Below are 10,337 nucleotides of genomic sequence, written 5' to 3' on the forward strand. Positions count from 1 at the left end.
AAGGCGGGATTTGGAGTCTGAGGTGGGGAGAGCGGTGATTGGCTGGCTAAGGGGTGTAGGCGGGGATTCGGAGTAAGAGCGCGGTGATTGGGTGAATGAAATGAGGGCGGGGTTTGAGCCTGAGAGGAGGAAGGAGGGGATTGGCTGTGGGGAGAAGGCGGGATTTTGGTGTCTGAGGCAGCGAGGGCGGTGATTGGCTGATTGAGGGGGAGAGGGAGGGGATTTCGCCCCTGAGGTGATGAGGGTGGTGATTGGCTGAAGGCGTGAAGGCTGGATTTTTTTTTTTGCTGAAGCGATGAGGGCGGTGGTTGGCTGGTTGAGAAGAGTAGGCGGGGATTGGGGGGGATAGCCCAATCGAGGGCTGCGATTGGCTAACAGGGAGGTGAGGGCGGGCTTCGAGGCTCTGGTGATGAGGGCGGGGATTGGCTGGCCGTGGGGCGAGGCGGGAAGAACGCGAGGCGTTCTCTGATTGGCCAGTTGGGACAGCGAGTGCGCGGCGAGGCGGCGGAGCGCTCTCTGATTGGCGCAGGGCGCTCGGAGGACATCACGTGACCGTCGAAGTCGCCGCTCTATCTCCCCGCTCCCCTCTCCTCTCTATGGTTCCTGACGTTTACGCTCTGCGCGGCGCCTCTCTGTGGCCGGAAGCGGAAGCGCCGCGCGATGCGGAAGTGCCGCGCCGTTGCCCGGCGGTTGCCACCATGGCGGCGGCGACGGCGGCGGTGGGGGGGGGGCGGAGGAGGAGACCCCGGGGCTGCCACGAAGGGTGAGAGGCGAGAGGGGGCGGATGTGTGGGGGTTATGGGGCGGATCTGTGGGGCTGCGGGGGCTGTTAAAGGCGTATGGGGTGTAGCGGGGTCTATGGGGGGGGTTAGAAAGGGCTGTGGGTGAATTGGGCCCTATGGGGTGGGATTGGGGTGGTTATGGGGTGAATTGGGGCCTACGGGGTGAATTGGGGCCCTATGGGGTGGGCTTGGGGTGAATTGGGCCCTATGGGGTGGGCTTGGGGCGGTTATAGGGTGAATTGGGCCCTGTGGGGTGGGTTTGGGGCGGTTATAGGGTGAATTGGGCCCTGTGGGGTGGTTATGGGGTGAATTGGGCCCTATGGGGTGGGCTTGGGGTGAATTGGGGCCCTGCGGGGTGGGTTTGGGGCAGTTATGGGGTGAATTGGGGCTATATGGGGTGGGTTAGGGGCGGTTATGGGATGAATTGGGGCCCCGTGGGGTGGTTATGGGGTGAATTGGGCCCTATGGGGCGGGTTTGGGGTGAATTGGGGCTATATGGGGTGGGTTTGGGGCAGTTATGGGGTGAATTGGGGCCCTATGTGGTGGGCTTGGGGTGGTTATGGGGTGAATTGGGCCCTATGGGGTGGGTTTGGGGCGGTTATGGAGTGAATTGGGCCCTATGGGGTGGGCTTGGGGTGAATTGGGGCCCTGTGGGGTGGGTTTGGGGCGGTTATGGGGTGAATTGGGGCCCTATGAGGTGGGCTTGGTGTGGTTATGGGGTGAATTGGGCCCTATGGGGCGGGTTTGGGGTGAATTGGGGCTATATGGGGTGGATTTGGGGCAGTTATGGGGTGAATTGGGGCCCTATGTGGTGGGCTTGGGGTGGTTATGGGGTGAATTGGGTCCTATGGGGTGGGTTTGGGGTGAATTGGGGCCCTGTGGGGTGGTTTTGGGGCGGTTATGGGATGAATTGGGCCTTATGGGGTGGGATTGGGGCGGTTATGGAGTGAATTCGGGTCCTATGGGGTGGGTTTGGGGTGAATTGGAGCCCTATGGGGTAAGATTGGGGCAGTTATGGGGTGAATTGGGGCCGTACGGGATGAATTGGGGCCCTATGGGGTGGGATTAGGGCCCTGTGGGGTGATGTTGGGGCCGTTATGAGGTGAATTGGGCCCTATGGGGTGGGGTTGGGGCGGTTATGGGGTGAATTATCGTTGGGGCTGAGTGTCTCTATCGCCCCCTAGCGCCGGGGCGGCTGCAGTTCAGTTCCCTATAGGGCACAGCATTGATAGGAATGGGGCTGACCTCCCCCTCTATCGCCCCCTAGCGTCGCGGCGGCTGCAGTTCAGTCCCCTATGGGGCACAGCATTGCCATCTATAGGGCTGACCTCCCCCTCTATCACCCCGTAGCGTCGCGGTGGCTGCAGTTCGGTCCCCTATGGGGCACAGCATTGATACCTATAGGGCTGACCTCCCCATCTATCGCCCCGTAACGTCGTGGCGGCTGCAGTTCAGTTCATGGGGGGCACAGCATTGATACCTATAGGGCTGACCTCCCCCTCTATCGCCCCCTAGCGTCGGGGCGGCTGAAGTTCACTCCCCTATGGGACACAGCATTGCTAGCTATAGGGCTGAGTGTCTCTATCGCCCCCTAGCGTCGCGGCGGCTGCAGTTCAGTTCCCTATGGGGCACAGCATTGATATGAATAGGGCTGACCTCCCCCTCTATCGCCCCCTAGCGTCGAGGCGGCTGAAGTTCAGCTCACGGGCCGGCACAGCATTGCTAGCTATAGGGCTGAGTGTCTCTATCGCCCCCTAGCGTCGGGGCGGCTGCAGTTCAGTTCCCTATAGGACACAGCATTGCCATATATAGAGCTGACCTCCCCCTCTATCGCCCCCTAGCGTCGCGGCGGCTGCAGTTCACTCCCTTATGGGGCACAACATTGCTATCTATAGGGCTGACCTCCCCCTCTATCGCCCCGTAGCGTCGTGGCGGCTGCAGTTCAGCTCAGTGGGGGGGCACAGCATTGATACCTATAGGGCTGACCTCCCCCTCTATCGCCCCCTAGCGTCGGGGCGGCTGAAGTTCACTCCCCTATGGGACACAGCATTGCTAGCTATAGGGCTGAGTGTCTCTATCGCCCCCTAGCGTCGGGGCGGCTGCAGTTCAGTTCCCTATGGGGCACAGCATTGATATGAATAGGGCTGACCTCCCCCTCTATCGCCCCCTAGCGTCGCGGCGGCTGCAGCTCACTCCCTTATGGGGCACAGCATTGCCATCTATAGGGCTGACCTCCCCCTCTATCGCCCCCTAGCGTCGGGGCGGCTGCAGTTCAGCCCCCTATGGGGGGGCACAGCATTGATATGAATGGGGCTGATCTCCCCCTCTATTGCCCCCTAGCGTCGAGGCGGCTGCAGTTCACTCCCCTATGGTGGGGCACAGCATTGCTATCTATAGGGCTGAGTGCCTCTATCGCCCCCTAGCGTCGGGGCGGCTGAAGTTCACTCCCCTATGGGACACAGCATTGCCATCTATAGGGCTGACCTCCCCCTCTATCACCCCGTAGCGTCGCGTTGGCTGCAGTTCGGTCCCCTATGGGGCACAGCATTGATACCCATAGGGCTGACCTCCCCCTCTATCGCCCCCTAGCGTCGCGGCGGCTGCAGTTCACTCCCTTATGGGGCACAGCATTGATACCTATAGAGCTGACCTCCCCCTCTATCGCCCCGTAGCGTCGTGGCGGCTGCAGTTCAGCTGAGTGGGGGGCACAGCATTGATACCTATAGGGCTGACCTCCCCCTCTATCGCCCCGTAGCGTCGGGGCGGCTGAAGTTCACTCCCCTATGGGACACAGCATTGCTAGCTATAGGGCTGAGTGTCTCTATCGCCCCCTAGCGTCGCGGCGGCTGCAGTTCAGTTCCCTATGGGGCACAGCATTGATATGAATAGGGCTGACCTCCCCCTCTATCGCCCCCTAGCGTCGCGGCGGCTGCAGTTCAGTTCCCTATGGGGCACAGCATTGATATGAATAGGGCTGACCTGCCCCTCTATCGCCCCCTAGCGTCGCGGCGGCTGAAGTTCGGCGCTCTGGGTGTGCTGGTGCTGCAGAACGCGTCGCTGGTGCTCAGTATCCGCTACGTGCGGACGCTGCCCGGGGAGCGGTTCCTTCCCAGCACCGCCGTGGTGTTGGCCGAGGCCATGAAGGGCTGCGCCTGCGTCCTCCTGCTGCTCGTCCAGCACCGCGGTCAGTGGGGCCGGGGGGGGTATTGGGGGCGATGGGGGGAGTGGGGACACGGGGGTCAGTGGGGGGATGGGGGGGAGTGGGGGGTGGGGATGTTGGGGTACGGCGGCGCTGTGGGGCAGTTATGGGTCGCTATGGGGCTCTATGGGGCTCTGTGGGTCACTATGGGCTGCCATGGGGCTCTGTGAGGCACTGTGGGTCGCTATGGGGCTCTATGTGTTTCTGTGGGGCTCTATGAGTCACTATGTGGCACTATGGGCCGCTATGGGGCTCTGTGAGTCACTGTGGGTCACTATGGGGCTCTATGAGTCTCTATGGGGCACTATGGGTCACTATGGGGCTCTATGAGTCACTATGGGTCACTATGGGCCGCCATGGGGCTCTGTGAGTCACTGTGGGTCGCTGTGGGGCTCTATGGGTCTCTATGAGTCACTATGGGCTACCATGGGGCTCTATGTGTCAGCATGGGTCACTATGGGCGCTATGGGGCTCTGTGGGTCACTATGGGACACTATGAGTCTCTATGGGGCTCTATGAGTCACTATGGGGCACTATGGGCCGCTATGGGGCTCTGTGAGTCACTGTGGGTTGCTATGGGGCTCTCTGGGGCTCTATGAGTCACTATGGGTCACTATGGGCCGCCATGGGGCTCTATGAGTCACTGTGGGTCGCTTTGGGGCTCTATGAGTCACTATGGGGCTCTATGAGTCACTATGGGTCACTATGGGCTGCCATGGGGCTCTATGAGTCACTGTGGGTTGCTATGGGGCTCTATGAGTCACTATGGGGCACTATGGGCCGCTATGGGGCTCTGTGAGTCACTGTGGGTCTCTATGGGGCACTATGGGGCTCTATGAGTCACTATGGGTCACTATGGGCCGCCATGGGGCTCTATGAGTCACTGTGGGTCACTGTGGGGCTCTATGGGGCTCTATGGGTCACTATGGGGCTCTATGCGGCTCTATGAGCCACTGTGGGTTGCTATGGGCCGCTATGGGGCCCTATGAATCACTATGGGGCTCTATGAGTCACTATCGGGCACTATGGGGCTCTATGGGGCTCTATGGGCCACTATGGGGCACTATGGGGTTCTATGGGCCTCTATGAGTCATTATGGGGCACTATGGGCCGCCATGGGGCTCTGTGAGTCTCTATGGGTCTCTATGGGGCTCTAAGGGGCTCTATGGGTCTCTATGAGTCGCTATGGGGCTCTATGGGCCTCTATGGGTCACTATGGGCCGCCATGGGACTCTGTGAGTCACTGTGGATCTCTATGGGGCTCTGTGAGTCACTATGGGTCCCTATGGGTCGCTATGTGTCCCTATGGGTTGCTGTGGGTGCTATGGGTCTGTGCATTGCAGGCAGCGTGCGGCAGATGGCGGTGACGCTGCACGGCGCGGTGGTGGCTATGGGGCAGCCCTATGGGTCCCTATGGGTCGCTATGGGTCACTGTGCGTCCCTATGGGTCCCTATGGGTCTCTATGAGTCCCTATGTGTCCCTATGTGTCTCTATGGGCCGCAGGCAGTGTGCGGCAGACGGCGGTGATGCTGCACGGCGCGGTGGTGGCAGCAGAATGGGGCAGCACTATGGGTCCCTATGGGTCGCTATGGGTCCCCATGGATGCTATGGGTCCGCATGGGGTGCTCTGGGTCGCTATGGGGTGCTATGGGTCGCCATGCGTTGCAGGCAGCGTGCTGCAGACGGCGGTGACGCTGCACGGCGCGGTGGTGGCTATGGGGCAGTGCTATGTGTCCCTATGGGTCCCTATGGGTCCCTATGGGTCGCTGTGGGTGCTATGGGTCCCTATGGGTCGCTATGGGTCCCAATGTGTCCCTATGGGTCTGTGCGTTGCAGGCAGCGTGCGGCAGACGGCGGTGACGCTGCACGGCGCGGTGGTGGCTATGGGGCAGTGCTATGTGTCCCTATGGGTCCCTATGGGTCCCTATGGGTCGCTGTGGGTGCTATGGGTCCCTATGGGTCGCTATGGGTCCCAATGTGTCCCTATGGGTCTGTGCGTTGCAGGCAGCGTGCGGCAGACGGCGGTGACGCTGCACGGCGCAGTGGTGGCTATGGGGCAGTGCTATGTGTCCCTATGGGTCCCTATGGGTCCCTATGGGTCGCTGTGGGTGCTATGGGTCCCTATGGGTCGCTATGGGTCCCAATGTGTCCCTATGGGTCTGTGCGTTGCAGGCAGCGTGCGGCAGACGGCGGTGACGCTGCACGGCGCAGTGGTGGCTATGGGGCAGTGCTATGTGTCCCTATGTGTCCCTATGGGTCCCTATGGGTCGCTGTGGGTGCTATGGGTCCCTATGGGTCGCTATGGGTCCCTATGGGTCTCTATGAGTCCCTATGTGTCCCTATGTGTCTCTATGGGCCGCAGGCAGTGTGTGGCAGACGGCGGTGATGCTGCACGGCACGGTGGTGGCAGCAGAATGGGGCAGCACTATGGGTCCCTATGGGTCGCTATGGGTCCCCATGGATGCTATGGGTCCGCATGGGGTGCTCTGGGTCGCTATGGGGTGCTATGGGTCGCCATGCGTTGCAGGCAGCGTGCGGCAGACGGCGGTGACGCTGCACGGCGCGGTGGTTTCGCAGCCGGGCGATGCGCTGCGCCTGGCAGTGCCGTCCCTCATCTACACCCTGCAGAACAACCTGCAGTACGTGGCCATCTCCAACCTGCCCGCCGCCACCTTCCAGGTGCCGGGGGGGGCACGGGGGGCCGGGGGGTGACGGGGGTAATGGGGGCAATGGGGGTAATGGGGGGGGTGGGGGTAATGGGGGTAATGGGGGTGACGGGGGTAATGGGGGCAATGGGGGTAATGGGGGGTGGGGGTAATGGGGGGCAGTAGGGGGAAGTTGGAGTAATGGGGATGTGGGGGCAATGGGGGGCAATGGGGCAATGGGGGTAATGGGGATGTGGGGGTAATGGGGGTAATGGGGGGGGGCAATGGGGGTAATGGGGGTGTGAGGGTAATGGGGGCAATGGGGATGTGGGGGTAATGGGGGGGTGGGGGGGTGGGGGCAATGGGGGTAATGGGGGTAATGGGGGGTGGGGGCAATGGGGGCAATGGGGGTAATGGGGGGTGGGGGCAATGGGGGTAATGGGGGGCAATAGAGGGAAGTTGGAGTAATGGGGATGTGGGGGCAATGGGGGTAATGGGGGGGTGGGGGTAATGGGGGGCAATGGGGGGGGTGGGGGCAATGGGGGTAATGGGGGTAATGGGGGGCAATAGAGGGAAGTTGGAGTAATGGGGATGTGGGGGCAATGGGGGTAATGGGGGGGGTGGGGGCAATGGGGGTAATGGGGGTAATGGGGGTAATGGGGGGTGGGGGCACTGGGGGTAATGGGGGGCAATAGAGGGAAGTTGGAGTAATGGGGATGTGGGGGCAATGGGGGTAATGGGGGGGTGGGGGCAATGGGGGTAATGGGGGGGTGGGGGTAATGGGGGGCAATGGGGGGTGGGGGCAATGGGGGTAATGGGGGGCAATAGAGGGAATTTGGAGTAATGGGGATGTGGGTGTCAGTGGGGGTAATGGCGGATGTGGGGGGGTGTGGGGGGCAATGGGGGTAATGGGGGGGGTGGGGGCAATGGGGGTAATGGGGGGGTGGGGGGTGATGGGGGCAGTGGGGGGATGTGGGGGGCAATGGGGGTAATGGGGATGTGGGGGTAATGGGGGGTAATGGGGGGGTGGGGGCAATGGGGGTAATGGGGTGGGGGGCAATGGGGGGTACAGGGGGCAGTGAGGGGTTGTGGGGGGTTTGGGGGGCAATGGGGGCAATGGGGATGTGGGGGTAATAGGGGGCAATAGGGGGAAGTTGGAGTAATGGGGATGTGGGGGGCAGTGGGGGTGATAGGGGTGTGGGGGGCAATGGGGATGTGGGGGGCAATGGGGATGTGGGGGGCAATGGGGGTGTGGGGGCAGTGAGGATGTGGGGGGCAATGGGGGACAGTGGGGGCAATGGGGATGTGGGGGGCAATGGGGATGTGGGGGGCGATGGGGACTTTGGGGTCCACCCTCAGCCCATCCCCATAGCGCTGGCACTGCCCTATGGCGGTGCCCCATAGGACACCTACCAGCCGCAGCTCCTCACCCTGCCCCACACCTCACCCCACACATTGCTTTGCCCCACAGCTCACCTACAGCTGAAGGTCCTCACCCCATATTGACCCCACACTGACCCCATATCTCCCCCCCATATCACCCCCATTAATCCTCTACAGGAGACATACCAGCTGAAGATCCTCACCCCACTCTGACCCCATATTGACCCCATATACTGACCCACACTGACCCCATATCCCCCCCCTACAGGTGACGTACCAGCTGAAGATCCTGACCCTCCTTTAATCCCATACACTGACCCTATATCCCCTATATGTCCCCTATGCAGGTGACATACCAGCTGAAGACCCTGACCCCACACTGACCCCACGCTGACCCTATATCCCCTATCTCCCCCATACAGATGACGTACCAGTTGAAGATCCTGACCCCCCTTTAATCCCATACACTGACCCTATATCCCCTATATCTCCCCCATACAGGTGACGTACCAGCTGAAGATCCTGACCCCCCTTTAATCCCACACACTGACCCCATATCTCCCCCATACAGGTGACGTACCAGCTGAAGATCCTGACCCCACACTGACCCCACACACTGACCCTATATCCCCTATATGTCCCCCATATAGGTGACGTACCAGCTGAAGATCCTGACCCCACCCTGACCCCACACACTGACCCTATATCCCCTATATGTCTCCCATATAGGTGACGTACCAGCTGAAGATCCTGACCCCACCCTGACCCCATACACTGACCCTATATTTCCCTTATGCAGGTGACGTACCAGCTGAAGACCCTGACCCCACACTGACCCCACACTGACCCTATATCCCCTATATGTCTCCTATGCAGGTGACATACCAGCTGAAGATCCTGACCCCACCCTGACCCCACACACTGACCCTATGTATCTCCCCCCATATAGGTGACGTACCAGCTGAAGATCCTGACCCCACACACTGACCCCATATCCCCTATCTCCCCCCATATAGGTGACGTACCAGCTGAAGATCCTGACCCCACAGTGACCCCACACTGACCCCACACTATCCCCTATATCTCCCCCCCATATAGGTGACGTACCAGCTGAAGATCCTGACCCCACACACTGACCCTATGTATCTCCCCCCTATAGATGACGTACCAGCTGAAGACCCTGACTCCACACACTGACCCTATATCCCCTATATCTCCCCCCCTACAGGTGACGTACCAGCTGAAGATCCTGACCCCACACACTGACCCTATATCCCCTATATCTCCCCTCATATAGGTGATGTACCAGCTGAAGATCCTGACCCCACTTTAATCCCACACACTGACCCTATATCCCCTATTTCCCCTATGCAGGTGACGTACCAGCTGAAGATCCTGACGACGGCGCTGTTCTCGGTGCTGCTGCTGGGCACGTCTCTGTCGCGGCTGCAGTGGTTCTCGCTGGCGCTGCTGTTCGCGGGGGGTGGCGTTGGTGCAGACGGAGCAGTCGCAGCCGCCGCCGCCGCCCCCCCCCGGCGCCGCGCCCCCCCCGGGCCCCCCCCAGCACTACGTGACGGGGCTGGCGGCCGTGGGGGCGTCGTGTCTGTCGTCGGGCTTCGCCGGCGTCTACTTCGAGCGGCTGCTGAAGCGCTCGGGGCCGTCCATCTGGGTCCGCAACGCTCAGCTGGGCGCCGTGGGCACCGTGGTGGGCTTGGCCGCCATGCTGGCCGCCGAGGGCCGCGCCGTGGCCGCCGTGGGCTTCTTCCACGGCTACACGGCGGCCGTGTGGGCCGTGGTGGTGAACCAGGCGGCCGGGGGGCTGCTGGTGGCCGTGGTGGTGAGGTACGCCGATAACATCCTGAAGGGCTTCGCCACCGCGCTCTCCATCGTGGCCTCCACCGCCGCCTCGGCGCAGCTCTTCGGCTTCCGGCCCCGGGGGGCTTTCCTGGCGGGGACCGGGATGGTGGTGGCCGCCGTGTATCTGTATGGGAGGCCCAGAGGTGGAGGAGGAGGAGGAGGAGGAGGAGGAGGAGGAGGAGGAGCGGCCGCGCAGGAGGAGGAGGAGGAGGAGGGACGCGCAGGCGGCAAGTCAGTGGGAGCGCAGTGACGGGGGGGAGGCGGCGGCGGCGGAGGTGGGGGTGGTGGTGGTGGTGGGGGGGGTGGAGGGGTTGGAGACCCCAACGTGGGGTTGGAGGGGTTGGAGAACCCAACGGTGGGGGTGGAGGGTTGGAGGGGTTGGAGAACCCAACAGTGGGGTTGGAGACCCCAACGGTGGGGGTGGAGGGGTTGGAGACCCCAAAGGTGGGGGTGGTGGGGTTGGAGACCCCA

General features: G+C 61.9%; 1 protein-coding gene and 1 long non-coding RNA gene across 2 annotated transcripts; both read left to right on the forward strand.

Annotated features, from left to right (window-relative positions):
• Positions 1–657: 657 nt before the first annotated feature.
• LOC107050985 (UDP-galactose translocator-like) lies at positions 658–10,131 on the forward strand. Its single transcript, XM_040657254.2, is given in 5 exon segments — positions 658–763; positions 3,783–3,965; positions 6,509–6,660; positions 9,384–9,488; positions 9,490–10,131. Coding segments are annotated over 5 exon segments (1,170 nt in total). The 5' UTR covers positions 658–660; the 3' UTR covers positions 10,117–10,131.
• Positions 7,883–9,337, forward strand: LOC121108919. Its single transcript, XR_005843552.1, has 2 exons — positions 7,883–8,277; positions 8,581–9,337. It is a non-coding gene; the product is annotated as an uncharacterized LOC121108919 (long non-coding RNA).
• Positions 10,132–10,337: the final 206 nt, after the last annotated feature.

Source organism: Gallus gallus, unplaced genomic scaffold, assembly GCF_016699485.2.
Source record: "Gallus gallus isolate bGalGal1 unplaced genomic scaffold, bGalGal1.mat.broiler.GRCg7b scaffold_70, whole genome shotgun sequence".
In the NCBI taxonomy this organism is placed as follows: Eukaryota; Metazoa; Chordata; class Aves; order Galliformes; family Phasianidae; genus Gallus; species Gallus gallus.